This window comes from Chrysemys picta, chromosome 22 (genome assembly GCF_011386835.1).
Source record: "Chrysemys picta bellii isolate R12L10 chromosome 22, ASM1138683v2, whole genome shotgun sequence".
Classification (NCBI taxonomy): domain Eukaryota; kingdom Metazoa; phylum Chordata; order Testudines; family Emydidae; genus Chrysemys; species Chrysemys picta.
The window spans coordinates 13978791-14006770 of record NC_088812.1 but is presented as its reverse complement, the minus strand read 5'-3'; the positions used below and the strand labels follow the sequence as shown (position 1 = coordinate 14006770).

At 65.4% G+C, this 27980-nt stretch overlaps 2 protein-coding genes across 3 annotated transcripts in view; both read right to left on the bottom strand.

Annotated features, from left to right (window-relative positions):
• Window positions 1-4760, bottom strand: part of GLI1 (GLI family zinc finger 1) — a 39254-nt gene extending 34494 nt beyond the window's left edge. Inside the window, exons 1-2 of one of the 2 annotated variants that reach the window (XM_024112012.3) lie at window positions 4440-4758; window positions 4076-4329 (exon numbers count right to left, since the gene is read on the bottom strand). The gene's annotated coding sequence lies outside the window, so the exon portion shown is untranslated. Of the gene's footprint in view, window positions 1-4075 lie in introns of both variants that reach the window. The other variant, XM_024112013.3, reaches the window with a different exon arrangement.
• A 9492-nt stretch (window positions 4761-14252) lies between these two features.
• On the bottom strand, window positions 14253-19152 carry LOC101948434 (inhibin beta C chain-like). The gene is made up of 2 exons (XM_005282731.5): window positions 17890-19152; window positions 14253-16182 (listed from the first exon to the last, which is right to left on the bottom strand). Exons 1-2 carry the CDS (start codon window positions 18275-18277, stop codon window positions 15452-15454), a joined length of 1119 nt encoding a protein of 372 aa, XP_005282788.3. The 5' UTR covers window positions 18278-19152; the 3' UTR covers window positions 14253-15451.
• Between the last annotated feature and the right edge of the window lie 8828 nt (window positions 19153-27980).

Below are 27980 nucleotides of genomic sequence, written 5' to 3'. Positions count from 1 at the left end.
GGAAATACCCCGCCCGGCTGAGCCACGGGCAGGCATGGGCCGTTCACAGGCTGTGACCCAGCCGCCGCCCTGCGTGCGTGTCTGAGACAACGGGAAGGGCCGTGATCGGAGGTGGCCTCCCCCACAGCTCCGGAGCTGCAGACACCGCACGGCCGGGGGTCCCGGGCCCAGCTGCCCCCTGCTCGCCGACGGGAGCCAGCGCTGGGCCGGGGCTGAGCCGCACAGAGCCAGACGCACAAATAAACAAGCAGCAAACGCAGACGGACGGCGGGTGGGGATGGGGGCGGGAGCGGAGCTGCGGGGCCCCGGCCTGAAGCCCTTGTCAGGCAAGGTCCTTGCGCCTCTGTGGATGCGCCGGGACCCAGGGCGCAGCACCCAGATCACCTGTATCAGACGGGGCCGGGCCCCCTGCCCTGTGCCCAGCCTGGGACCCACCCCAGCTCCCGCCCCGGCTCCCACTTCTTTGGCAGCCAAAGACCTGCAGGGATGAACCGGCTCCGTGTCATGACCCCAGAGGGGCGAAGGGACTTGTCTAAATTCACACCCAGAGTCAGCGGTGAAGGTGAAGGCGTGAGCAGAACCCAGGCGTCCTGGCTCCCCACCCACCCTTCCCCCAGCCCCGCTCTAACTCACCAGATGACCTTTCCACCCCCAGCTGTTACTGCAATGTCGGCATAGCTACAGGTTTCTCAGTCCAAACGATGAGATTATTTTAAATTGACATTTTACCTTAAACCCCCCCCAGCCACCCCCACCCAAGCCCCGCCCAGCTGTCCTGCCCAGACTGCCAAGAACCCCGACCCCCCGGGACAGCCGTGACCCACGCACAAAGCAATAACCACCCCGTCCCTGCAGGTAGCTGAGCCAGGCCCCACCGGCTCCTGGATGCCATTGGGGCCGGATTCTCCAAAGGGCGCAGCGCAGACATGTCACCCAGGGAATGGCCGAGCAGGGGGCCCACCTCTGGAGCCGAGCCCGGTGGCAGCTCCGCCCAGGGAGCCGGGCCAGGGGCTGGGTGCGTTCCTGCCCGGACAGGAACTCGCACTGGGTTAGTTAAATGGGAGCAAACCCATTCCTCAGCGACTTCAGCTCAGAGGGTCTGAACTGGTTTAACAAGGGTCTTGTCTACATGGTTTAATTTCAAGCCGTTTCAGAGTCGCCGCCCTGCTTTGAGTTTCAGGGAAGCAGCGCGCCGGGGCTGCACCGGAGTAACTGGATCCATCTGCGTTCACCTCTTAGGGGGTCCCAGCCCGGCTTCCCCCTGGAGATGGAGCCTCCCGAGGTTTGGGGAAACAGGGGCAAACAGAGGGGTCAGCCAGCATCAGTGGGTCAAATCAGAGCGTCCACACCGCACCCTTGCATTAGCTGCTGCACCCGAGCCCATCAGCTGCCTGGTGTTACGTCCCCCGGACCCTTCTCCCTGGGGACCCACCGACCCGCGTGGGAGCTGGCTCCCCGCCACTGAAGGTTTGCTGCCCGCCCGCCCAGCGTCAGCGGGGCCTGCCCGGGTCCTGGCAGATCGGTGTCTGCGCTGGCAAGGCCACGCGCGCCCCTGCCCCGTGTCCAGGCTCAGCAGAGAGGCCAAGGGCGGAATGGGCCATGGTGTGTGAACTCCCAGCAGGGTGGAGACGCTCGGGCAGCGTTGGTAGGTAGTGATCTCGGGCAGGGTCCGTGCAGCGCCCGACGCGACAGGGCCCTGATCTCGGGCAGGGTCTGTGCAGTGCCCGGTGGGACCCTGATCTCGGGCAGGGTCTGGGTAGCACCTGGTGGGGCTCTGATCCCGGGCAGAGTCTGGGCAGCGCCCAGCCCGGCGGGGCCCTGATCTCGGGCAGGGTCCGTGCAGCGCCCGGCGGGGCCCTGATCTCGGGCAGGGTCTGGGCAGCGCCTGGCGGGGCCCTGATCTCGGGCAGGGTCTGTGCCACGCCCGGCGTGACGGGGCCCTGATCTCAGGCAGGGTCTGGGCAGCGCCCAGCCCGGCAGGGCCCTAATCTCAGGTAGGGTCTGGGCAGCGCCCGGCGGGGCCCTGATCTCGGGCAGGGTCTGGGCAGTGCCCGGCGGGGCCCTGATTTCGGGCCGGGTCTGGGCAGCGCCCGGCGGGGCCCTGATCTCGGGCAGGGTCTGTGCAGCGCCCGGCGGGGCCCTGATCTCGGGCCGGGTCTGGGCAGCACCCGGCGGGGCCCTGATCTCGGGTAGGGTCTGGGCAGCGCCCGGCTCATCAGGGCCTCGATCACGGGTGGCACCTCCAGGCGTTACCTAACACACTCCTGAGCCACGCCAGAGGGATTCTCCCTTCCCCGCCCAGTCCTGTCACGTCTCTGTGGCAAGCCCAGGAATTGCTGATGCAGCAAAGTGAGACTCAGGGCCTCTGGGCTGGGCAGCAGGATTCCCCGGGTGGGGCAATCGCTGGGCACCTCCCGCCCCCCGGGAATGTTTCCCGGTGGCTTCTGGGAAGCTCGTCTGGGGAGAACGAAATCCTCGGCCTCACCCTGAACGGGCGCTGCCAGCGGAGCCGTGTCCCAGGGGTGCGGCTGGTTCATGCCCGGGCTCCACCTCCCACTGACCAGGGAGGTCAGGCTGGAGACGGGCCTGCAGGGACCATTGGGCAGGGCATGGGCGTGGGCAGCGGCAGGAGGGGGCCAGCGTCTCTCCAGGTGCCACCCGGCTATGGGTGGGGTGGGAAGGGGCTAGGCCTTGCCCAGTGGAACCGATGGGGGCTAGATGGCACCTGTGCAGGGCTCCTGGCAGGACACAGGGTGCCACGAACGAGCGGGATGGCGGCCTCCCGGCGCATCGGGGAGTCCCACTGGCGATGGACGGGCTGCCCCAAGGGTGCCTGTTTATCACCACAGCCCCATTGCCCGATCTGCCCCGGACGTGTGCCCCACTCTGGTGCTGCTCCCCTGGGGCCTCGGCAGCCACCCTGCTCCCTTCTCCTGGACTACGGGCTGGAGAACTGGGGCCTCCCCACCCATCCACAGGGTGCAGCCCTTTGCATTCACTTTCTGTCGGCACCTGTCCCCCCATCAGGTCTGTCCCCACGTCGCCCACCCACCCAGCCAGCTCCAGGCTCTGCTAGCACAAGGGCGCCAGGATCTCCTTGGGTGATCTCGGTTCCGCCACCAGGCGTGCGTGTGTCTCTCCACATCACAATACAGAACCGCGCGGTGTCACTTCCCTCGCTCGGAGCCCTCCACCGGCCCCTTCGCCCCATCCGGGGTTTCCTGACCCTAATCTGAGCCCCCAGCCAGCTGTAGGAACTGGGCTCTCTGGGCCGCTCAAGACATCAGCACCGCTGGGTGACCCGGGCACGGGACAGACGGATGTGTCAGCCAGTCAATAGCCACCCACCGCCGGGCCTGCTGGGGGTGGGAGCGCTCTAGAGCGTAATCCCAAACAAATCCTCCGCCAAACTCCATGGACTGGCACCCACCGGAGACCTGGCCAGAGGGGGAGGCCGCCCCGCACCCCAGGAATGATTTTGCCAAGTTCACAAAGCAAAACAAATTGCAGCCGTGCGAAAAGCAAAAGCAGTAAAAGCCGGGGGGAAGCGCCTGTTCGGGCTGCGTAATCCCTGCCTGACAAATTGCAATTTGGCAAAGTAATTGGCCGTGGTTTTCCCCCCTCCCCCCACTCCCATCTGATCCAATTCCAGAAGTTGGGAGCCTCCTGGATTGTTTTGCCAAAAGGGGGGGGGGGAAGCAACTCGGTAACTTTGCAAAATTAAACTTGGATGAAGGGAAATTTACTGTCAAGTCAGCCGGGTTTTGCTGGCCAGGGGGCACTCAGGAATTCTAGCTACAGTTGTGTGTTCCCTGTAGGCACCGAAGTTTGGTGTCCCGGAATAGCGACTCCCGCATCTTGTGGAATCGAAAAAGGATCAAGTCTTTCTAAAAGTTTGAGTGGTTTTAAAAAAACCCAAATTAAACTCATCCGGCAGGTCCTGAGACAAAGCGTCCCATAAGCAAAACCATCCCCTTGAACCAGAAACCGTTAAACTGGGCAAAATTCCTGCTCCCCCTCAAACCTGTAGTTAATATATCTATTTTTAAAGTTATTTCAAAAAAATGCATCATACCTTTGGGAGCCGGACTGGGATGGTGACTCGCGCGCCAAGGGAAGGATCCTTTTCTTTTCCTTTTTGATGTTTTCTCCCCCAAAATCGCACCCTTTGGTGCCTCGAGGCTGAAATTCCACTTTTCGGGGCACTTCGCTTCTTTCCAGGAGAAAAACGTAACATCCAGAGAAATGATTAAAAACGAAAACCCGAATCAGTGGCGATGAAGATCGTTAGCCTTCCTCTTCACAAAACTTTCCCCATCTTTCTTTTCCCTTGAAATCCACCAAAAGAAAAAGAAATGGTTAACAAAAATGTGATTTTTGTCTGCCCGACGCAGGCCGGGTTATAAATATTCCATTCGCAGACGGCAGCCCGGGACCACCTTGGAGAAGGAAGTCTTGTTTTTCTTTTAAGAAACTTTCCCGATGATTTCTTGAGTCTTTCCACATGGGAGAGCGACTCAGTGTAACGCTGCCGGGCTTTGATGCCGCGCTGGGGCTTTGGGGGAAGTGTCAGGACAGACACACAAAAAAAAATTCTCTTTCTTTGCCCCTTTCAAGTTGCGGAGCAGTTTTGCGAAGGTTTTTTTTTTTTTAAGAAAAACTTTTAAGGCTGAATGTGGAGGAGGAGGGCTGAGCTCTGTGTGAGGAACTGAATTCACACAGCATGCTGTCTACAATTTCAGAGACACTTTGAAAACCTGGGATGGATCTGTGCACATACACACACACACACGCACGCACACACACAAGGCAGCAGGCAGCCAAACCCTGCTGTAAACTCACAACTTTCCCCACCCAAGTGCCATCTCGGGGGGGGGGGGGGCATTTTCACGCCCTCTGCCTGCCCGCCTGGCCTGAGAAGGCCATTCGCGGTCCTAAGTGCTGCTCTCCGGACCCCTCCGGTTCTGTGGGGCTGTATAGGAATGGAGGAGTTCGTGGGAAGAGGAAAGCGGGAGGGGGCATCAGGGCCACGCAGAAGTTTTGGGGAGACCTGAGGCAAAATCTGAACCTGAGGTCTCCCACCCTTCCAAAAAAATACCCTGGTGAGGAAGAGGCTGGGGCGGGGGCTTGGCTGGACTCCCGGTTTTGGTCGATGCCCCCTGGTGCACAGGGTCAAAGCGCCACTCGGGTTTGGGGGGGCGGCCGAGACCCCGTGCAGCAGACTGGCTCAGACTCCACGGGCTTGGGGGCAAACAGGGGGCTCTTCTCCCTGCCGCGGGGGGTGTTGGCAGGTGGAGAGGAGCCGTGGGTTGGAGCCAGTTCTCTGAGGCCTGGGGTGCCCCCCTGAGCATCACGGCAAAGGGTGTCGCCAGCGAGTGGTTCGCATGGTCGGGGTCTGGAGTGAAACATCTCCAGGGGCCGAGGTTTTCCAAAGCCTCAGGTTTGGGGCCCCCGGCTGAGACAGCAGATTTTCCGGGGGAGGCAACGAGAGGGGGCAGCGTCAGGGAAACCTCTGCCCACCCCCCACGTCCAGCCCTGCCAATGTGCTGGCCCCCATCTGGGGGGACAGGAAGCGGGGGAGGCACCTTCCCTCACTGGCCTCTCTGCTGGGGCTGCCAGCAAAGGGTCCCCAGGAAATGGTGTCGCATTTGACCTTAAAACTCTCTATTTTTGGGGGGGTCTCGGAAAGGGGAGGGGACTACGCCTGGGGGGGGCCCCCTTTTGTTGGCTGTCAATCTGGCAGAGACGTGGGTCATTTATGACATGCCCGTGATGCGAGCCAGCTCTGGATTGTGCCCGGCCCCGGCCCGGGGGAGCCACGAATCCTGGACGGGCGAGGCGATGTCACCCCATGGCACGATGACCTCACAGGGCCCACGATGATGTCGGGCCCCAGGGAAATGATGTCACGCTCGGTGTGGGGGGGTGCCGAGAGCCCACGTGATGATGTCATGCCCTCAAGGTCGCGCTCCAGTGAGCGAGGTCACCTCATGGCGTGGGGTCACGCAGCGCCGTCCTGTCGCCGTGGCACGTCACGCGGTGATGTCACGCCGTTGTCACCTCGTAGTGTGATGTCACGGGGTGATGACGCAATCTACCTGCGCGCTGGGGATGTAAACGCCGGGCTGGGGTCAGCCAAGGGGCCGGACATGCAAAGCCGGTGACCCCGACCTGCTGCTCCGGGCCTGGCCGCCCCCTCGGGGCTCTGGCGCAGCTGGGCCTGGCCGGCCCCCACTTCCCCATGGGAGCTGGGGGCACATCTCTCCCCCCTCCAAGGCTACCCCCCACAGTTCTCCCCCCCACAGCTCTCTGCCCCCCCCAGCTCACCCCCCCAAGCCTCACCCCCCCTCAGCTCTACACCCCCAAGACTTACCCCCGCAGCTCTCCCAAGGCTCACCCCCCATGGTTTCCACGCCCCCATCCCTTCTCATGGTTCACCCCCATCCCCCAGCTCCCCACAACCCCCCTCATACGGTTCCCCTGCCCCCCACCCTCAGGGCCTAGCCAACCTCCCACAGATAACTCCACTCACCGCAGTGGGGGGGTTGCTGGATTCCCCCCTGGGATCCGGGGAGGTTCCTGGCCTGGGGGAGACGGGCCAACATGGCTCCTTTAGGGCCTGTGATGGGATCGGGAGCCTGAGCCCTGGAACGGCCTGGAGCGGGGACTGTGGTGGGGTCAGTCAGACTGGGGATAGAACCCAGGAGTCCTGACTCCCAGCCCTGCCCCCGCTCCAACTACTAGACCCCTCCCTCCCCCAGCCAGGGATAGAACCCAGGAGTCCTGACTCCCAGCCCTGCCCCCGCTCCAACTACTAGACCCCTCCCTCCCCCAGCCAGGGATAGAACCCAGGAGTCTTGACTCCCAGCCCTGCCCCCGCTCCAACTACTAGACCCCTCCCTCCCCCAGCCAGGGATAGAACCCAGGAGTCCTGACTCCCAGCCCTGCCCCCGCTCCAACTACTAGACCCCTCCCTCCCCCAGCCAGGGATAGAACCCAGGAGTCCTGACTCCCAGCCCTGCCCCCGCTCCAACTACTAGACCCCTCCCCCAGCCAGGGATAGAACCCAGGAGTCCTGACTCCCAGCCCTGCCCCTGCTCCAACTACTAGACCCCTCCCTCCCCCAGCCAGGGATAGAACCCAGGAGTCCTGACTCCCAGCCCTTCTCGCACTCCAACCACTAGACCCCTCCCCCTGTCCCCCAGCCAGGGATAGAACCCAGGAGTCCTGACTCCCAGCCCTGCTCCCGCTCCAACTACTAGACCCCTCCCCTAGCCAGGGATAGAACCCAGGAGTCCTGACTCCCAGCCCTTCCTGCACTCCAACCACTAGACTCCTCCTCCTGTCCCCCAGCCAGGGTTAGAACCCAGGAGTTCTGACTCCCAGCCCTGCCCCCGCGCCAACCACTAACCCCTCCCCCAGCCAGGGATAGAACCCAGGAGTCCTGACTCCCAGCCCTGCCCCTGCTCCAACTACTAGACCCCTCCCTCCCCCAGCCAGGGATAGAACCCAGGAGTCCTGGTTCCCAACCTGCCCTGCTCTGACCACTAGACCCCACTCCCCTCCCAGATCTGGAAGACAGGGCCCAAGTTCAGGCTCATGGAGGTTCCGGACACAGGCACCCTCCCAGTTTGGGGGGGGGGTAGTTGCAGCAGGTGGGGTGTGTTGGAGACAGGAAGGGGGGGTCGACTGGGTTAGAGCAGCGGGGGCTGGGAGCCAGGACTCCTGGGTTCTCTCTCAGCTCTGGGAGGGGCGTGGGGTCTAGTGGTCAGAGCAGGGCGGGTTGGGAACCAGGACTCCTGGGTTCTGGAAGGGGCATAGGGACCCCTAGAGCATACGCACACGCAGCCTCCAGTGCTCCCCATATCAGGGATTCCCGGCACGGAGGATTTTAGAGGCTGCCTATCCAACCTCGCTACCCTCCTCCCGCTCCAGTTCCCCACCAGATGCTACTGTACAGCTCGGCCTCTAGCGTCCCCGGATTGTGCCAGGTGAGAGCTTGGCTAGGGACCAGGGCCGGGTCTCGTCTGCACTACACTTTGCAACTGGGTGGAAACGGGTCTGGCTAACGGGCCAGGCAGGGCCTGAGAGCTCAGATCTAGGACCCAGCTCCTGTAACGTGACCCTGCACTCAGCCCTCACCCACCCAGATCCCAGCTGCTCCATCCAGGGCTGGGCATGGACCGGCCCCCCTGGCCCAACCAGCCCTGCGGGGAACGTGGGACCAGCCATAACGCTGCCGTGCCAGCCCCACCCCGCTCGCTCCCAGACCTCAGGGCGTCAGGCGGCCGTGCGGCCCCCCAGTATCCGGCTGGTCCCTTTGCCGAGAGGAGCCCAGGATGCTAAAGCCCCGAGCGCGGGGAGGTTACCTGCTGGGCGCCGGGCTCACAGGATTGAGACCACGCTGCCTGGCATCACCACGGGGCACTGGTCTCCCAGCCCCATCCTGCCGCTGAGCCACCATCCCCTTGCTGGTGCCCCGCACTGGAAGGGACTGTCACTCCCCTGCACGTGCCTCAGTTTCCCTATCCCCTGGCTGGCTGTTGCACATTGTGGGGCAGGACTCTTCCTCACCGTTCAGAGAGCAGAGCCAGACCCAGCCTGCTGGTGGATTTCCCGGAGTGGGGGGAGCCTGGGGCCCAGGATGCGGAGGGGGGGCAGATGCCCCACAGGCCATCTGAGGTGGTGTTTCCCCACAGGGTCCCCTGGACTGGAGGGAAGCATGGAGCCTATAAAGCGCGCTGAGGCCAGGGGGAGCAGGGGCTGCGGGGGTGACGCGAGTGAGCATGGGTCTCTGGGACAGGTAACACTCTGCCTAGACCTTCCCGAGCTAGCACCGGGCTCAGGTCGCCCCTTCCTCCCCGCGCTGGCATCGGGCTCCGGTCGCGCGTCCCTCCCCGCGCTGGCACCAGGCTCCGGTCGCCCGTCCCTCCCCGCGCTGGCACCGGGCTCCGGTCGCGCGTCCCTCCCCGCGCTGGCACCGGGCTCCGGTCGCCCCTTCCTCCCCGAGCTGGGTCCGGGCTCCAGTCGCGCATCCCTCCCCGCGCTGGCACCGGACTCCGGTCGCCCTTCCCTCCCCAAGCTGGCACCGGTCTCCCCGCTGTGCCTGCCCCCCGGGGAACGCCCCTTGCAGACTGACTGGTCTTGGTTCCTGGACACACCGACCCCTTCCCCAGCCCACCAGGCGGCCTGCTCAGGGCTCGGTCTGGGAGTCACTGCTCGGTGGCAGGGATCATCCTGCCCACAGCTCCCTCCTGCCCCTGCTCTGGGGGCATTGGACTGAGCAGGGCCCAGGGTGCCCCCCAAATCCACGAGGGGTATGTGACGGGGGCTCCGGCTCCAGGGGGGTCAGGGTGCTAGGGGCTGTTCGGGCGCCGTGGGGCCCGCCCCCGTTTGCAGGCCGGACGCATGGCCGGCCAGGGCCCCAGGAGGGCGCTAGCAACCGCTGCCCGAGCCAGCCCCAGCCAAAGTCGAGAGCCACGTTGCGGGTTGCTGGGTGAAGGGTGAGCAAACAGCAGGTGCCGGGGTCAGGCTCCCACGGGGCTGTGGGGGGAGATTCGGGGCCAGCTGCCGCTTGGGTAACTCCGGCAGGGGATTGCAATTCCCATCACCTCCAGACCTGCCAATCCAGCCAAGGCCAAACTGTTCCCAGCAACCGGGACATGTCCCATCCAGCCCCTCCATGGGAGCTGGGGCACTGCTCACTTACTCATGGGGCTGGACCAAGCCCCCAGGCAAGTGGGACAGCCTGAGGGGGGAGGGAAACAGCCACAGGGACAGGTGGGGAAACTGAGGCAGAGTGAGGCCATCCAAGGAGCCTGCATCCGAGCTGGGCCTGGAACCCAGGAGTCCGGGCTCCCAGTCCTATGATCAGCCCGCCCCTCCCCTCCAAGGCTGGGAAGAGAACCCAGGCGTCCTGGCACCAGGGTAATGACCCACCCTTGCGGGGCTTATTTTTAGCCCAAGGTGGCCCTGCACCCACCGGGCTGTTGCTGTGGCGACCAAATGCGGGGCAAAGGGCCCAGAGCCAGTGTGGGGCAGGATTCCCGGCGGGAGGGGTCTGCTTGGGGGCCAGACCCCAGAGCTGGGACTGACCCTGCCCCGTTCACCCCCCGCCCAGTAACTCCCCACCCCCCGATTTCAGAAATTCCGTTCAGGGAAACTTTCCCAGCCCCACCAGCAGGGCCAGAGGGCGAGAGAGGTCGACCCCAGGAGTGTTTGGGGGGGCACGACCCCCCCGGGACGGGGTCACATGCTGCATTTGGGGGTCTGCTATCCCCCCCCCCCAGCTCTGCCGGTGCCCCTCACCCCCGACCCGCAGCCCCTGCTAGCCCAGCCCTGGGCTCCCCCCCCCAGCCCTGCCGGTGCCCCTCACTCCCGACCCGCAGCCCCCTGCTAGCCCAGCCCTGGGCTCCCCCCCGGCTCTGCCCCTGCTGACAGGGGAGTGAGGTGCAGACGCCCCCTTGTGGTCACCAGCTAAATGTGCACCGGGCAGAGGGCTGAGTGTGTTTGGATCCAGCACCTGTTCGTCTGCCCTGGCGCTGGGGCGGGGCAAATGGGAACCTGGAGGGGGCAGTGGTGCAAACACGCACATGCACACGTGCACACACACACACAGACACACAGACACACACGAGCACACACAGACACACACGCACATGCGCACACATACACACACACACACTTGCACGTGCACACATGCGCGCACACTCACACACACAGACACACACGCATACACGTACACACGCACGCACATGCACACACATGCATGCACATGCATACACACACACATGCACACATGGACATGCACACACACACACACACAGACATGCACACACACACATGGACACACACACATGGACACACACACACACACACATGGACACACGCACGCACATGCACACACTGCTGTGAGCCATGGCACTTGTGGGCCCAATCCTGCCCCCTGAGGTGATACCCCGGCGGCTGCCTGGGAGCTGCGGGAGGCCCTTGGTGCTGCCCACAGGCGCCGGGGCCGAGTGCTCCGGGCAGGGGGGCTCTGCTGTCTCACCAGCCCCCTGGGCAGCATGAAGGGTTTCCCTCTCCCCAGGCTCAGGCCCTTCCCCTCCCCCCAGAGCAGCAGCGGGGTCCCTGGGCCCGTGACGAGGGGGCAAGTGCCCAGCCTCTCTCCCCCCCGGAGTGCCGCCACGTCCGGCAGTGACACCCCCCCCCTCCCCACCCTGGGAGACTCCGCTGTGGGGCGGGTGGGACGAGTCGGCCACTCAATGCCGGAGCCCAGCACCCCGACTGGCCAGGCATTGGCGGCACCAACCCCGGTTCCTGCGGGGTCCCGGCCTTGTCCCTCGCCAAGTAACCTGGCTCCTACCCCTGGCGACTGGCTCCTGCTCCCGGGTGACTGCCCACAGCCTGCCCGAGGGACCCTGTGCCGAGGCAGGACGAGGTGAGCCTAGATCAGCCCTGACCGGGATTCCCGGCCTCCCCTGGGGCCCGTTTCAGAGCTCCAGCCCCCTGGGGGCAGCAGCTTTTCCTCCATCTCCCCTGTTGTTCTTGTCCTCGATCACCAGCCCCTTTATCACAGCCCCTAACACGAGGGCTGTTCTCCGGCCCCCCTCCCCGTTCGACAGCGAACTCGTCTGATGGGCTTTCAGCCAGTTGTGCACCCACCCGACAGTAACATCACCTCTAGCCCACATCTCCCCAGTCTGCTTGTGCACCTGGCGTGGGACGGTGCCCGAAACCTCCCCCAAATCAAGCTGTGTCGCGTCTGTAGCTTCCCCCACCCACCAGGCCAGGAACCCCACCCAAGAAGGAAGGGAGGTCGGTTTGGCGACTCCTTATAATGCTGTTATCTCTGGACACTCGCAAACTGCTTGTTATCATGGCTTCCGGTATCTTTCCAGGTGTCCAAGTTAGGCTGCTGGTCTGGAATTCCCCCGGTCTTCCACTCACCCCCAGAGCCTCTCGCCTCCGTGCCTCAGTTTCCCCTCTTGGCCCCTGTGAGCTCTCGGGGGCAGGTCTCTCGCTCTGTGTCTGTGCGGCAGCAGGGCTGGGCCAGGACTAATCCTCTCCAAACGCCGCCCCTAGCTCTCGCCCCTTCCACCTGCAGCTCCGCACACATCTGAGATGCAGGAACGAAGGAGGGTTTCAGCCTCTAGGGGGCGCCAGGTCTCAGCGGCTGGGAAAGGAGCAGGGTGGGGGGAGACCTGAGCTAAGGCCCCGGTGCTCTGCCTGGCCGGGGTAGGCCAAGTCCTAGGGCCCCTGGGTGCACGGGGGCTCCCGGCTCAGGGTGTCTCCCTGCCCCAGCAGGGTCGGGCCCTAGCCTGACACCAGCTGGGAGAGGTTCTGGGCGGGAGAGTTTTGCAACAGGTCTAAGCGGCTTAGCCTGGATTGGCTCCGGAACGTGACCCTGGCCGAGCTGCCGGGCCACATCTGCCCCAGAACTGGCCACTTCCCACAGCCCCTTCCCCTGGCACAGACCCCAACCTCTGCTCAATGCCACCTTCCCCACAGCGCCGCAGGGCTGGGCCCGCCAGACCCCCAGAACCGGTCCCTCCACCGGGCGGGTGGAGCGCGAACCGGCCAGACAGCAGCAAGGACAGAGAGACAGACAGACAGCCAGTGGCCCCCGCCCTCCCCCAGCCTCCCACCCCTACTAGCAGCCCCTCCCCCCCAGCTCGGGCTGTCTCTTTAAGAAAGTGAAAGCGGCTCAGACCGGGTGGATGAGGAGGCGGATTAAAGTCTTAAGGGCAGCCCCCCCCCCCCCCCCCGCGCCAGGCTGGGGGTAGGTTAGTGTGTCAGCGTGTCACTGTGCCACACACGCACACACGGCTGGGGGGGCACCCTCCAGGCCTGTGCCACTAAACACCAGGGGCACCAGCAGGGCTGGGGGGGAGGGGGAGCCCAGGGCTGGACTAGCAGGGGCTGTGGGTCGGGAGTGAGGGGCACAGGGGTGGGGTGTCTGGAATACTCCGGGGCAGCTTGGACTTTCCTAGTGGGGAGGGCTGGGGGGGTGGAGTGGCTCCATCCCCAGCTGATCCCGGCATGTTCGGGCCGCCCGGAGCTGATGAAAGTCGCCCTTTGCCCGGGCGCTGGGCGCAGGGCCGGGAAAGCAGCCAGGACTCGGCCCCAGATAACGCGGCCCTGAGCTGGCGCTGGCACAACCAGAGCCGGGGGGAGAGTGGGGGGGGGGGGGGCGGCCGTCTGATTCTATGCAGCTCCCCCGACCCCTGACCCCCAATGCCCAGTTCCACCGACTCCTGACCTCCAGCGACCGCCAAGTCCCAGCGACCCCCAACTCCCAGTTCCCCTGATCCCCAAGCCCCAGTGACCCCCAATGCCCAGCTCCACCGACTCCCAAGCCCCAGTGACCCCCCAACTCCCAGCTCCCCCGACCCCCAAGCCCTAGCGACCCCCAATGCTTGCTGGGCTACAGGGACCTGCCCTGGGGACTGAAGCTGGCATCCAGCGCTCACATGCCCGGCTTTACCCCCTGGGACCGGCCCAGGAACCTCCCGGCTTCTCGTTTACCCTGCCCCCACCTGGGGTAGCGTCACGCCCATCAAAGGCCCTGCTCTCCCCTCAGCCACAGGGGGTCCTGCTGCAGATCTGGGGGGGCTGCTAAACACAGAGGGGCCGCTTGAATAACTGGGAATCTGCGCTGGAGTAGCCCTGAACCCCTCCCCTCAGGCCGCCTTAAAGCCCTTGGTCCAAGGTGACTAGACTGGACTATCGCTATGGGGCTGCGGGTCAGGACTGAGGGGCACTGGCAGAGCTATGGGGGGTGGGGAGCCCAGGGTGGGGCTAGCAGGGGGCTGCGGGTCGGGAGTGAGGGGCACCGGCAGGGCTGTGGGGGGGGGGGAATCCCAGGGCTGGGCTAGCAGGGGCTGCGGGTTGGAGTGAGAGGCACTGGCAGGGCTGTGGGGGGGAGCCCAGGGCTGGGCTAGCAGGGGCTGCGGGTTGGGAGTGAGGGGCACTGGCAGGGCTGTGTGGGGGAGCCCAGGGCGGGGCTAACAGGGGCTGCGGGTCAGGAGGGAGGGGCACTGGCAGAGCTATGGGGTGTGGGGAGCCCAGGGCTGGGCTAGCAGGGGGCTGTGGGTCGGGAGTGAGGGGCACTGGCAGAGCTGGGAATGTGGGGGCCGAGGGCTGGGCTAGCAGGGGGCTGTGGGTCGGGACTGAGGGGCACTGGCTGGACTGTATTATCAGCCTCATCCCGGTGTCTCTGCTCTGTAGAGAATTTCAGGACAAACACGCCGTGTTTTCACCCGTTTATTGGAGACGTCGCTCGAAATAATAAAATAAAATAAAATAAAATATATTTTTTTACATTAGTGCGAAAAGAAAATACAAAAAGGCAAACTCGGCACCAGGCTCCACAGCAGGGCGGGGTGGGGAACCCCCTCCCCGACCACCCCGTGCCCTGCTCCGACCCTGGGGAGGTGCCCTACAGTAAACACTCCCCCAATGCATTGAACATGTCCATCCCACGGCAGCAGAACTGCCACCACAATGAGAAAAATATCACTAGAGAATCTGCACCCAAACGGGTCCCAGCTCCGTCAACAGGGCGGTGCCCGGTGCCCGGTGCCCGGTGCCCGGCCTAGGCTGGGAGAAGAACTGGCTGGATCCCAGAGACCTGCTCAGCGATTGGCTGCAGCCCCCCAGAAAGGGGTGAAAGGACCAGAGCGTGGGAGACCATTTTCCATGGGAATCTTCTGGGGGTGACAAATTGGGGCTTTCGAAGCACTGACCGTTCTTGGGGGCTGTTCCCAGCCATGCCCGGCTTGTCTGGCCTCCTCCTGCACGTGGGTCTTGCCACCCCCCGGGCGTAACCCCTGGTGGAGCGGACACCAGCCCGGCTCGACCGGCAAAGCGCCAGGTTTGGGAGATCCACCACGGCCCTTGGGAAGCACCTGGGGAAAACGGTCAGTTGGGAAACGGAAAATCTCAACACCGGACATTTTGGGCCCAAAGGTTCCTTTTCTCGGCTGGAAATTGCTAGTTTTCTGCCCAATCCCCTGAAAATCAAAATGTTCTCGGTGAGACGAACCCACCCGCTTTGTTTGGCAAAATTTTCCACCCAGCTCTAGAAATACCCGGCTGGGGCAGCCGAGCCGTGTGCCGCGGGGCGTTGGCCCCGAGCCGGCCCGGAGACCTTTCCTCCACTTGGCACCTGGCCCGGTTTCCTCCTTGCACACTTGTGCTTGAAATGTGTGCGTGCGCTGTGGGGGAGGGAGGGTGTAGCCAGCTGCCTCCTCCCCCCCCCCCCGACACACACGCCCAAGAGATGTATCATGTTAACCAGCCTCCTCCTGGGAGTGAGAGTCCAGAACAATCCCTGACCCGCGTCTCCCGAACAGCGCCCGAGGGCATCGGGGCAGTCTATGCCAACCCTGCTGACCAGCACCGCGAGATTCCCCCCGCCCCCCACCTCTCCAGGGGCAGCCGTGGCCCCCTAGCTGCACCCGCAGGCGTCCACGATCATGTCCGGGATGTCGGTCTTGACGATGTTGCTGTTGCGGTCGAAGTAGAGGATGGAGAGGGGCCGGCGGTGTGTGGGCACGCAGCAGGACTGCCCGCCCGTCTGGGTGTTGTGGGCCCGGATCAGGTTGAGCACGGCCGTGTGGGAGGAGGAGGCCATGCCCGGGCTGCTGGCCACGTGGGGCGGGCACTGGCCCATGCAGTAGTTGATCTGGTAGCCCTCTGGCTTGATGATCCAGTCGTTCCACCCGATGTCCCGGAAGTCCACGTAATAGTCTTTGCGGCAGCACAGGCTGGAGGTCTGGTCGCAGCGCAGGCTGCGTTTGGCCAGCCGCTGCCCCGGCTCCCGCATCGTGGCCTTGGCCACCAGGAAGGGCTGGTGGGAGCCGCCGGCGTCGCTCCCGGCCGTGGCGTTCGCCTGGCACCCGCGACACTCCAGCTCCAGCCTCAGCGTCTTCTCCTGCCCGCGGAAGAAGGCCTGGAGCGCAGGCAGGAGGGCGAAGGTGTGCCAGCCGCTGGCCCGGGCCTCCAGCTGCCTCTCGCTCAGCAGCGCCCCCGCCAGGGAAACCCGCAGCGTGACCGGGGAGAGCCCGCTCCGGGGGGCCCGGACGTAGAGCCACAGCTGGGCCTGCAAGATGTGGACATCCTGGCCCCTGCCCCGGCTGAACCGGAAACGCAGGCCCGTGCTGGAGGGCGAGGAGAACTCTGTGGGGAGAGCGGGGCTGTGAGAACGGGGGGGGCGGTGCCAGGCGGGGAATGCCCATCTTCGCAGCTGGCACCAGGCTCCCTGCTCCACCCAGCCAAGTCCCCCAAGACCCAGGCACCCCTGGGCGGCCGGTCCACTGAGGGGCGCTGTCTCTGACCCGCTGCCCCCACCGAGCTCTGGCGTGTCCCTTCCCTGGAGGCGGCGTTCTAGCGCCGCCCATAGGAGAACCCGGCAGTGACAGCAAGGACTCCCACACCGGTTCAGCTCCAAGGGGCTGGGGGCATTGGGAGACACTGCTGGGTCCCGTCTCTGCCCTGGGGACCTCCCGTGGGGGGGTGGGCAGCAGAGGCCCATAGGGGGAGGGGTTTGCAGATGACTCCAGCCCCCCAAACATGGGGTGGGGGGCTGATCCCCTGGGAAATAGATTCCAGTGGGGTACTGTTTGTCCCCCATCCAGCCCCAGAGGCCCCCTCCCTTGCGTGTCAGGAGCAGTGGGATGCCAGCAGTCCTGCCAGCACTGGGGGGGGGGTCCCAGTGCCCAGATCTCTCCCTTACCCCCCAAGCTGCCAGGCCCAGAGTGCACCCTGGTTCAGAGACACACACACCCCCCGCCCCGGTCAGAGATCCACGGACCATCCCGGCCTCGGGGAGCCAGTTCCTCCGCTGGGGAAAGTGAGTCACTGAAGAGCTGGGCTTTGAACCCAGGAGTCCCGGCTCCCAGCCCCGGCTCTAACCACTACACCCCACTTCCCTCTCAGAGCCAGGGAGAGAACCCAGGAGTCCCGGCTCCCAGCCCCCCTGACAGACAGCCCCCCTGCTCTAACCACTACACCCCACTCCCCTCCCCTCCCATAGCTGGGGCTAGAACCCAGGAGTCCTGACTCCCAGCCCCCCTGACTCCCAGCCCCCCTGCTCTAACCACCAGGGGTGGCTTTAGCTTTTTTGCTGCCCTAAGCATGGCAGGCAGGCAGCCTTCAGCGGTGCACCTGCGGGAGGTTCCCGGTCCCGCGGATTCAGCGGCGTGCCTGCGGGAGGTCCGCTGGTCCCGCGGCTTCGGCGTACCCGCCGCCGAATTGCCGCCGAATCCGCAGGACCGGCGGACCTCCTGCAGGCACGCCGCTGAAGGCGGCTTGCCGCCCCAGGGACGCGCTTGGAGCGCTGGTGCCTGGAGCCACCGCTGCTAACCACCACACCCCACTTCCCTCCCAGAACTGGGGATAGAACCCAGGAGTCCTGACCCCCGCCTTGGTCTTAACCCACTAGACCCTGTTCCCCTCCCAGAACTGGGGACAGAACCCAGGAGTCCTGGCTCCCAGCCACCCCCCTGACTATAGCCACTAGACCCACTCCCCTCCCAGAACTGGGGACAGAACCCAGGAGTGATGCTGTGGCACTATCTAGCCCTAGGGAAGGGCTCCGTTAACCTGTGGGGTCCTCGTAGCCGGGTGAGGGGTGCCTCTGCCCCCACCCCCTGCATGGTCTGTCCTGAGAGCAGCCTGGGCCGCCCCCCTGTCTCCCCACTCACCCCCTTCTCTGCTCTCCGGACCCCGGGTTTTCCCACCTGCAATCAGAAAAGTTCCCTTTGGTGGGGCAGAGCCGCTGGCTCCGTCCCGCTCCCCGTCCCCGCCTGTTCCCACCCCTGCTCCTGGCTCACCCCCAGCCCCGCCCCTGCCCCCAAGCCTCGGTTCCCCGTCGGCGGCACCCACCTGTCTTGGCAAAACTGATCATCTCATAGCCCAGCTCGTTGGCGTCGGGGCCGTCCCAGCGGGCGAAGGGCCCCGGCTGCCCGTCCCGCCGGGCTTTGCCCGCATGCAGGTGCCGCAGGGCGTTGGCGACGGCTCCGCGGGGCACCGGCTGGGTGACGTTGGGCCTCTCGCTCAGGTGCAGCTTCTCCAGGATCTGCCGCTGGGCCAGCTCGAGCAGGAAGCGCCTCTCCGTGCCCGGCTCCAGGGTGGGCATCCCGCACGAGGGGCACCCTGGCTTCCCTCCTCCCTGGACCGAGGATCCCCACAGCAAGGCCAGGGCGGCCAGGGGTAGCCAACCCCCTGGGGGCTGCCCGCTCCTCTCCCGCTGTGCGCCGGAGCCAGGCGCCATCTAGAACCGAGGGCGGCAGGGGGGTAGGGACGGTGCCAGGCCCTCAGGATCTGTCTCCGAGCTCTGCCCAGCCAGTCTGCCTCCTGCTGTCACACCCGGGCTGCCCCGCGTCGCCCTGCCATGCGAGGAGCTGCTCGCCACAGCCGCTGCCCGGTGCCAGGGGCTGAGATGGGTGCTGCTCGCCCGAGGGAGCCTGACTCAGGGCTTGGCTTGAGGTGCTGCCCGTCCAGGCTCCAGGCACTTGTCAGTCATGGGGGCAGGCCCTGCCCTCCTGCCTGCTGTGATTGGCCGGCACCTGGGGCCCCGGGGGAGGGTGCTGGCTGGGGGAGATTGGGGGGTGCTGCCTCCCCCGGCCGGGAACAGGTGCTGAGGGCTCCCGGCAAGGGGCATGATGCAAGAATGGAGAAGGTTGCGCTGCCCAGGCAGTCGGGAGGTGCTGGGGGGCACAGAGCAGGCACCTTTGAGAAGGGCCCCCTGGTTCCGTCGCAGCTCACCGACGCCCCTGGGTGTTTCCTCCAGGGGCTGGGGACATTGCCCGGTGCCAGCTGGTGCTGCTGTTCTTTGCCCAGGCACTGAGGGGGCAGAGGGCACAGGGATTAACACTTCTTTCCCAGGCTTCTCCTTTCTCCGCCTGCCTCCTGCAGCCTGGGGGGGTCAGCAGCGGCCACTGCTCACTAGCCAGCCCCCACCCCTCGAGCCACGGGGCCCCCCCCCAACAGACCAAGTGGGGGGCAGAGGAGGGGGAGGGCGGAGGAGCTGGGGCTTGGGCCCTGCCCACCCCCCAGCAGGATTGCCTGCCCGAGCCCCCTTATCACCAAACGGCTCAGTCCCAGATACGCTGCCCCATTAGCGGTAACTTTCCCTCTCCGGGCGCTGATGCTGGCACGTGCCACGTTACCAGCACCGGGGCCTGACACCGGGAGCTATGCGCAGCAGCCGAGGCCCCTTGCAGCTGCCACGTGGCCTTTGCTCGGTCCTGACGCCGTGGGGAGCTGGGGGCAGCTGTCAGGGGTTGGGGGCAGCTGCCGGCGTGTGAAAGCTGCAGAGAATGGCTGCACCATCCGAGGCCAGGCCGCTCACTCCCGCTCGGCCCCGCCACGCCCGAGTCCTGGCTCAGCGCAGGCCCGGCTGGGGTTTGGGGTCCATTTCTGCTCCCCCAGTCAGGCTGCTAGGCCTGGGAGGTAACCGGCAGGTACAGTGCCCCCTTCCTGCCACGCCGGCTGGGGTGGGGCGGTCTTGGGCACCTCCCAGCGGGGGCACTGCAGAGTGAGATCACGTCTTCTCTCCTTGCTCCACATGCTGGGTTTGGGGGTATCCCAAGCGCAGGTGTCTGAGGAGGAGGGGCAGGCGCACTGACCCTGACTGATCCCCACTGCCCGTCGAACTGGGACGCGCTGGCATCCAAAGTCTCGGAAACAAAGCTCCGGGGGCAGAGGGTAAACACGGCAGGTTCACCAGGCCGTCTGGGAAAAAGCACCCACGTGGCATGACACAACCGCGGGGCCGGGGCCGAAGTCTGCGGCAGGCCGGGGCCGTGCTCCCAGAATAGCTCAGGAATGTCAACAGTGAGTAATGAGGCCTGGCACGGCGCTGCCACCGGGGCATGCGTGCTGCCCTTGGCACTGGGCTGCCGCTGCTGCCTGGCTCCTGTGTGTGTGGGGGTGTCTCGTAACTGGTGCAGCGCACACGGACACACGCCCGCCCCCGTGCATACAGGGACACACACACACACACACACAGAGTTGGTGCTTTGGGGGGCTCCAGCCACCAGGAAAATGCAATTTGCACGTGTGCGTTGTCCCAGTGCGAGGGGGTGACTCCCAGGGCAGCAAAGCCCTCCAGCTGGGACAATCACGGCTTCCTGCGAGGTGGTATCGGGGGGCAGTGAGCAGCGGGCCGGGGCAGGGCGCTGCCAAGCTGTCGTTAAGCTCAGCCAGCGCTAACGAGCTACCGATGGGTGCCAGCCAAAGCGCGAGGCCTTCCTCCCGAGGGGGCTGGGTCTGAAGCCGGCACGTGGCACGTGGGGAAAGCCGCCTTGGCACAGAGCGCGCGGTACGGGACGGATGCGCTTGGTGCCAGCGGAGAGCAGGGGCGGGGGCTGCATATTGGCGCCACAGGCTGCAGTTGGCTCTGGGCTCTGCCCAGGCGCAGTCTGGGGAAGGAGGAAGAAGGCGTTTCCCGGTGAGCTCTGAGGCCAGGCCCGGACCCCGGCGGCCAGCAGCCTGGGGGCCCGGCAGGTGGAAGCGGTTACAGGCTGGCCCGGGAGAGTTTCGCACCCTCTGTGCACCAGAATTGGGGGCAGCGGGGAATGCCACGGCACCGCCCGGCAGGGTGCCCTCTGCTGCCTTCCCCCCCTCACTGCAGGGTGAGAGCGGGGTCCGGCTGCAGGGCCAGGGGGCGCCTGGCTGAGATGAAAGCTCCTCGCCCTCTCGGAGTGGCGAGGCCAGCGCCAGTCTCCCCGTTTCTGCTCCCTGTTGCCAGCGCTAACCCCCTCCCCTGCCTTGGGACTCCGGCGTCATCACGCCCTCGGGCTGCCAGTCTGCACCAGGCCCCGCCGGCCTTGAGCTGGGTCAACTGGCTCCAGGGGTGCCCCCCCCAGCCACGCGGCCCTGCCTTGCCAAAGGGCAGGGGGGAATGTAGGGCAAGGGTCGGTACAGTATTTTGAGCGCGGCGCTCACGTTGCATAAGGGTTGTTGTTTATTAAACTGTTCCAAGAAAACAAAACCCGCGGCCCCGCCCGGCACCACAATGGGGCATGCAGGGCACAGGCCGCCCCTCGCGGTTCCCGGCCCTCGGGACCGCGTCCTGCGGGGCCAGGAGGCAGGGAGCCGGGCCGAGGAGTGAGCCCCCCCCGGTTCGCCCCGCAACGGGCACACGCAGGCCCCATCCCAGAGGCGACGCTGCCGTTGGGCCCCGTGTGGCTTGAACGAGGGAGCCCGACTGCGCCCTGGTCAGCCGGTCTCGTTAGCTCCGCTGTGCCCATCGCCATGGCTTCGTGGAGGCGAGCACAGCAGGGCATTTTCCCTCCTGGGCGCGCGGGGCAACCCCCGTCCCTGCAAGATGCTCCTAGCCCCCCACGTTCCCCAGGGGTCCCTCAGAGCTGAGCGCCACCCTCCCATCGCTGCTGGGCTGGGGAGAGACAGACCCCCCCAGGGCTGGCAGCTTTCTCTGATGGTAAACACGCATCTGGCTTCCCTGCATTCAGGGCCCTGCCGGAGCCCCTGACAGGCGGGGATTTGCCTGCAAGAGCAGAGGGCACAGAGGGTGCTGCCAACCAGGGCCACGCTCTGCCTCCCAGGGCACCCATCGCCGAGTGCCAGGCCGTCCGGGAGCCCAGTGCACAGGGATGGGACGCAGGCCCGGCTGGGGGCTACAGTACCGTACAACGCATGGTGGGAGGGGAGGTCACCGGAAACCGGGCAAGGGGTGGGGAGCTCCCGGGCCTGAGTCCTGGTCCATCCTAGGGGGGGTCTTGGTGCTAAAACCCCCCAGAGCCTTGGGGCCTGGTGCTGTGAACGAACGCACCCAAGAACCGTTCGATCTGGTCACAGACCAGGTCGCGCCCCCCCAGGGAGCGGCGTGGGGAGCTAGCCCAGTGCCAGAGCAGATAAAACCGGCAAGGTCAGCGCCCCGTCTTCCTTTGCCCTCCTGGTCGCTGCAAGAGGAGACCACCCGCCACCGGGCCGTCCCGCTCCGGCCCCCGTCCAGGCTGTGATGCTCCCCTGGGCCCCACATCTGGCACCCATGGGGCATGAGCCACGCAGGGTCGCCCCTCGCCCCTCGCCCACTTGTACCAGGATGGAGCCCTCGGCCTCTGGCTCCGCACACCCTCCTCCCCCCTGCTCCCCGGTGCCCATGGCTGGCTCGGAGGTACCAGGGGGCCTGCACGTCTCCTGGGGCGCTAGCGCCACCTAGCAGTAGTGGGGGGTGTCGCACATGCTGGGACCCACTGGGTGCCTTTGCCGGGCCCCCATAGGATCCAAGCTGCAGCAGCTTGTGCGTCTAACTCTGCCGATCCCCGGTTCGATCCCCGGCGTAGCCTCCTAGAGCCCAGCCATAGGGAAACCTCTGCCCTCCATGTCCCCTCTCTCTGGCTGGCCCCAGCATGGCAGCGTCTAGCGCCCACAGGGGCTGCTCTACCCTCGGAGGGACCCCGTGGGTGTGGGGCTTGCCCAGTATTAGAAGCAGGGCAGAGGCAAGGGGGCGTAGCCATCTCCTGGGGAGCCTCCCCGGCCCTGGGCGAAGCTCTCTGCTCTGGGCCTCGTGTCCCGCGCGGGTCTCTGCCCCCCTCCTCTGGGGCTTTACCGGCTGCCCCCCGTTCTGCTCCCTTGGGGTCCCTTCTATTGCACCCCCTGCTGGAGGCCACGTCCCGGCAGCCCACGGAGCGTTGGCTCAGTGTCCCCCTCTAGTGGCTGCGCCATGCGTGGCTTTGGGTCTGTGCAGCCGTCGAGCTAACGGAGCTAGGTCTGAAGGATCCCAACGACCTGCCCTGGGGACAGGGGGGTGTCACATGAAACCCCATTTTACGGACCTGCTTCCCCACTGCTGGATTTGGCAAGGAGCCACACCCCGCGCCTTGCAGGGCACCTCGGCCAGCCGGCGTCGGAGCTGGGTCTCTGGGGCAGCTGGTCACGGACTGGGAGCCACTGGGGACCTGAGCCCGCTGGATCAAGCCCATCGGAGATCCCCATTTCGCCTCCTCTGTGTCCCCAGCATGCCAGGCTCCGGCTCCGGCTCCGGCTCCGGCTCCGGCAGCTCCCACGCTGGGCACCCTGTGGGGCGGGTGCCCAGAGCCCCGGCTGCGCCCTGATATCCCACCAGTGTCGGGATGCAGCCACTCCCTCCCCGAGGGGGCCGGGCTGAGAAGATTGTTGCTGCAAAGGATGGGTACCAGATGGGCACCAGAGCGGCACCAGGGTTTTTGCCGCCCTAGGCGGGGGTCCTTCCGCGCTCCCAGTCTTCGGGGCACTTTGGCGGTGGGTCCCGGAGCGCGGAAGGACCCCCTGCCACAGAATTGCCGCCGAGGGTGGCAAAATGCCGCCCCCCCAAATCCTGCTGCCCCAGGTGACTGCCTAGGTGGCCTAAAAGGAAGTGCTGGCCCTGAGTGGGCGGGGCTAGTTGTAGCCCCTCCCCCCATTAGACAGACCCCACCTGAGGAAGGGAGTGGCATCTGGAGGGGAGGGGTCTGGGAGTCAGGACTCCTGGGTTCTATTCCCAGGTCTGTCGTTTGCTCCCTCTGGCTTGGTATCAAGCCCAGTGGACAGCGGCAGAGAGGGACTGAGAGCAGACGGAGGTCTGGGCGTGCCCATGTGGGGCAAAGAGCCCAGCTTGGACCAAGGACCATAGGCGGACTGGGGCCTGCTGGAGCCCTTGAGCGGAGGAGAGGCGTGGCCTGGCCGTGGAGCCCTGGAGAGAGTTGTGAGGCAGAGGACGAGCTGGGAGGGGGCTGGAGGCGAAGTCCGGCCGGACCGAGAGTCTTTTGCTCGGTGTGTTGATTAGCTCTTACCCCAGAAGGCTCAGCTGGAAGGCCCCGATCACCTCGATGCTGGAGCACGCCAAAGATGGTGGTGGGGAAACTGAGGCAGAGCGGCCGCATTGTCACATCCAGGCCCAAGAGGCCGTGCAGGGACAGTCTCTGTGCCACCCCTCTCATGCAAAGCCGGTTCTTGGCTTCGAACTCCTGGGCAGCCCATGACATTGCCCCAGGTGCGCCCTCCCTGTCCCCACCTGGCCAGCCAGGCCCCAGGGGTGGGCAGGAGCAAAGGAGGGGAGATTTTGGCTGAGAACTCTGCCCCTCCCCCCGTCTTCGGAAAATCCCCCTGGGGCCAGGAATGTCCCCGCGGAGCCTCGTCTGAAAGGCCCCAGGCAGGAAGGACCAGGAGCTGGGCTCTGGGGATTGTCCTCTCCGGGTATAATGGCTCCAGCGCCCGGTCGCTTTGCACAGGTGGCCAGGGCCAGACCGGCCGCCCCCACAGCCCACGGTGAGAAATCGCCCCGAGACGCCAGCCTAGAGCCGAGCCCTTTTCCTGGTAGAAACGGGCCGCTGTGAGGAATTCCCACCCCGCCCCCTGAAGTCAGCGCTGCGTGGAGACCCCGCTCCAGCCGCTGGCACCGGGCGCCCTTGGACCTTCGCAGTGCGCCTGTTGATCTTGGCACAGGCTCCTTCAGGAGCGACGGGCAGCGTCTAGATCCCGGCAGAGGGGAGAGGCCAGTGGCGGCCCCGCGGATCCAAGTGCAGAGTCCAGGGGGACGTTTGGCCCCAGCCTGGTTTATTTCCACCCCACCCCCAAAGCCATATCAGCCCTGCAGCCTCCCCTGGGTCTTGCTCGGGGTTGGTTCCGACCCCCCCCAGGAGGCTGGATCAGCCGATCACCGACAGCCGAGTCCCCTGTCGCAGTTTGGCTCATTGACTCAGGGCTGGGCCAGTAGAAGCCAGGCTGAGCCGAGCCGAGCTGGGCCAGGAGTCTCCTGTGACGAAGTGGGACTGTTCTGAATGTTTCCTCTGAATACTGAGTGGGTGCCTCAGTTTCCCCTATGCATTTCTTAAGTCTCCAGTGCGCATAAATGGCCGACACTCTGTATCCTGGCAACAAATGGCCGGGGCGCTTCCCCCCTGCAAGGGAATAGCTAAAGGTGAACAAAGAGATCAGGAGACCTCCTGACCCGGGAAAGAGACAAAGGCCAGAAAGGAGGGGCTAGAGGGGGTTTCAGTTTGGGGCTGGCTGGGGACGGGAAGTGAGGGCAGATGTGGGTGTCTGGCTCGCTGGACCCCAGAATGGACCCGGCTGAGGGGTCCCGTTCGCTGGACCTACAAGCTCCGTTTTAGACCGTGTTCCTGTCATCTAATAAACCTCTGTTTTACTGTCTGGCTGAGAGTCACGTCTGACTGTGAAGTGGGGGTGCAGGACCTCTGGCTTCCCCAGGACCCCGCCTGGGCGGACTCGCTGTGGGAAGCGCATGGAGGGGCATATGCTGAATGCTCCCAGGTCAGACCCAGGAGGCGAAGACACACGTCTTCTTGCCCTGAAGACAGTCTGCTCCGAGGGAGAGGAGGCTCCCCAAAGTCCTGACTGGCTTTGTGGGGAGCAGTTCCAGAGCATCGCCTGGGGACTCCGAGACATCTCCCCCCAGGGCTGGGCCTAGGATCTGGACTGAGCCAAGCCGAGCTGGGCCAGGAATCTCCCGCCAGGGCTCAGCCCATAGAAGCCAGATTTTGGGGTGCAGGAGGGGGCTCAGGGCTGGGGTAGGAGGTTGGGTGCGGGAGGAGGTGAGGGATGCGGACTCCAGGAGGGGGCGCAGGACTGGGGCAGGGGGTTGGGGTGCAGGCTCCGGGAGCGAGTTAGGGTGTGGGAGGAGGTTCTGACCTGGGGCAGGGGGTTGGGGTGCAGGCTCCGGGAGGGAGTTAGGGTGTGGGAGGGGGTTCTGACCTGGGGCAGGGGGTTGGGGTGCAGGCTCCGGGAGGGAGTTAGGGTGTGGGAGGGGGTTCTGACCTGGGGCAGGGGGTTGGGGTGCAGGCTCCGGGAGGGAGTTAGGGTGTGGGAGTGGGTTCTGACCTGGGGCAGGGGGTTGGGGTGCAGGCTCCGGGAGGGAGTTAGGGTGTGGGAGGGGGTTCTGACCTGGGGCAGGGGGTTGGGGTGCAGGCTCCGGGAGGGAGTTAGGGTGTGGGAGGGGGTTCTGACCTGGGGCAGGGGGTTGGGGTGCAGGCTCCGGGAGGGAGTTAGGGTGTGGGAGGGGGTTCTGACCTGGGGCAGGGGGTTGGGGTGCAGGCTCCGGGAGGGAGTTAGGGTGTGGGAGGAGGTTCTGACCTGGGGCAGGGGGTTGGGGTGCAGGCTCCGGGAGCGAGTTAGGGTGTGGGAGAGGGTTCTGACCTGGGGCAGGGGGTTGGGGTGCAGGCTCCGGGAGCGAGTTAGGGTGTGGGAGAGGGTTCTGACCTGGGGCAGGGGGTTGGGGTGCAGGCTCCGGGAGGGAGTTAGGGTGTGGGAGGAGGTTCTGACCTGGGGCAGGGGGTTGGGGTGCAGGCTCCGGGAGGGAGTTAGGGTGTGGGAGGGGGTTCTGACCTGGGGCAGCAGGGGGTTGGGGTGCAGGCTCCGGGAGGGAGTTAGGGTGTGGGAGGAGGTTCTGACCTGGGGCAGGGGGTTGGGGTGCAGGCTCCGGGAGGGAGTTAGGGTGTGGGAGGGGGTTCTGACCTGGGACAGGGGGTTGGGGTGCAGGCTCCGGGAGGGAGTTAGGGTGTGGGAGGGGGTTCTGACCTGGGGCAGGGGGTTGGGGTGCAGGCTCCGGGAGGGAGTTAGGGTGTGGGAGGGGGTTCTGACCTGGGGCAGGGGGTTGGGGTGCAGGCTCCGGGAGGGAGTTAGGGTGTGGGAGGAGGTTCTGACCTGGGGCAGGGGGTTGGGGTGTGGGAGGCGGTTCGGGCTCCAGCTAGGCAGCGCTTACCTCGGGCAGCTCCCAGTTGGTGGCACAGCAGGGCTAAGGCAGGCTCTAGGCGCAGGGGCCGGGGGCTCTGCACGCCGCCCCCACAGCTCGGATTGGCCACCGTTCCTGGCTAATGGGGGCTGCGGAGCCAGCACTGGGGGCAGGGGCAGCGCACAGAGCTTCCCTGATCACCCCCGTGCCTAGGGGCCGCAGGGACACGCCAGCCGCTTCCGGGAGCCGTACGGAGCCAGGGCAGGCAGCCTGGCTTAGCCCCGCTGTGCTGCCAACCAGACTTTTAACGGCGCCCCAGGAACATTGCACATGGGAAATTGCTACTGAGAACCCAATGAAAACGGGCTTAAAATATAGCACTTCCCACCAGGAGCGCACTGCCCCAAGGGGGCGCTGTGTAGTCGCACGTGCCGAATGGCAGAGAAGAGGGAATAACCTTTGGTTATTAGAGACCCCAGGGTCCCTTTGGCAGAGAGTAGCTCTGGCTGCCACACCGTACCCTCCGCTGCAGGAGATGGGCATTGCCTTCACTTCTCATCCAAAGCTGTTGTAGGGTGGTGGTATGAGGCTTTTAAACGGCTGCTGTACCCCACCCCAGAGGCAGCTGCATTTCAACGGGGAGTGGAACAGCTCTACAAACAGCTGCTGTGTCTCACCCCAGAGGTGGCTGCATCTCAGCGCCGGGCGAGGGATCCCGGTGCAAACAGCTGCCAGGCCCAACCCCAGAAGTGGCTGCCTTTTGGTGGTGGGTGGGTTATCCCGGTGTGTAAAACACCTCAGGATCGCGCTCCAGAAACAGAGATGGCTGTTGCTGCTGTAACTGATTCTGCCCACGCAGAACATCCCCGCGTCCTGCTGGCTTTCGGCTTCCTTTCTAGCTCCTCGTTCGCACGTAAAGCCAAACGCAGCCCCTTTGGTTCTGAATCACTCTGCACAGGAAGCGTGCGAGAGCTATAAATACTCCTGGCCGCGGGGCCTGTGCGCGCCCTGGCTCCCTGGGTGGGCTGCAGAACGCACGCCAGGACCCCATGTCGAGCGCCGCTTCGGGCATCTAGGAAGGAGGCCGAGGAAGGTCCAGCGGAGAGAGGAGACTCTGGATGCGGGGAGAGGGATGGTAGCCGCTTCCTCTTCCCCAGTGGGAATCCTATTTCGAGGTCCGGTCACTTCCCACTGTCTATTTCTATCCGCTCTGGCTGGCGCCCTGACACCCACCCCTTACGCTGCACTTCTCACCCAGAGCACTTTCCGAAGGAAGGTCAGTAGGAGGAAACTGAGGCAC

Excerpts from the sequence above, each read along its gene's own strand:
- LOC101948434 (XM_005282731.5), bottom strand. The coding sequence starts at position 18,277 with ATGGCGCCTGGCTCCGGCGCACAGCGGGAGAGGAGCGGGCAGCCCCCA. Across the intron at positions 16,183-17,889 it reads GATCAGTTTTGCCAAGACAG|AGTTCTCCTCGCCCTCCAGC; the intron begins GTGGGTGCCGCC and ends CTCTCCCCACAG.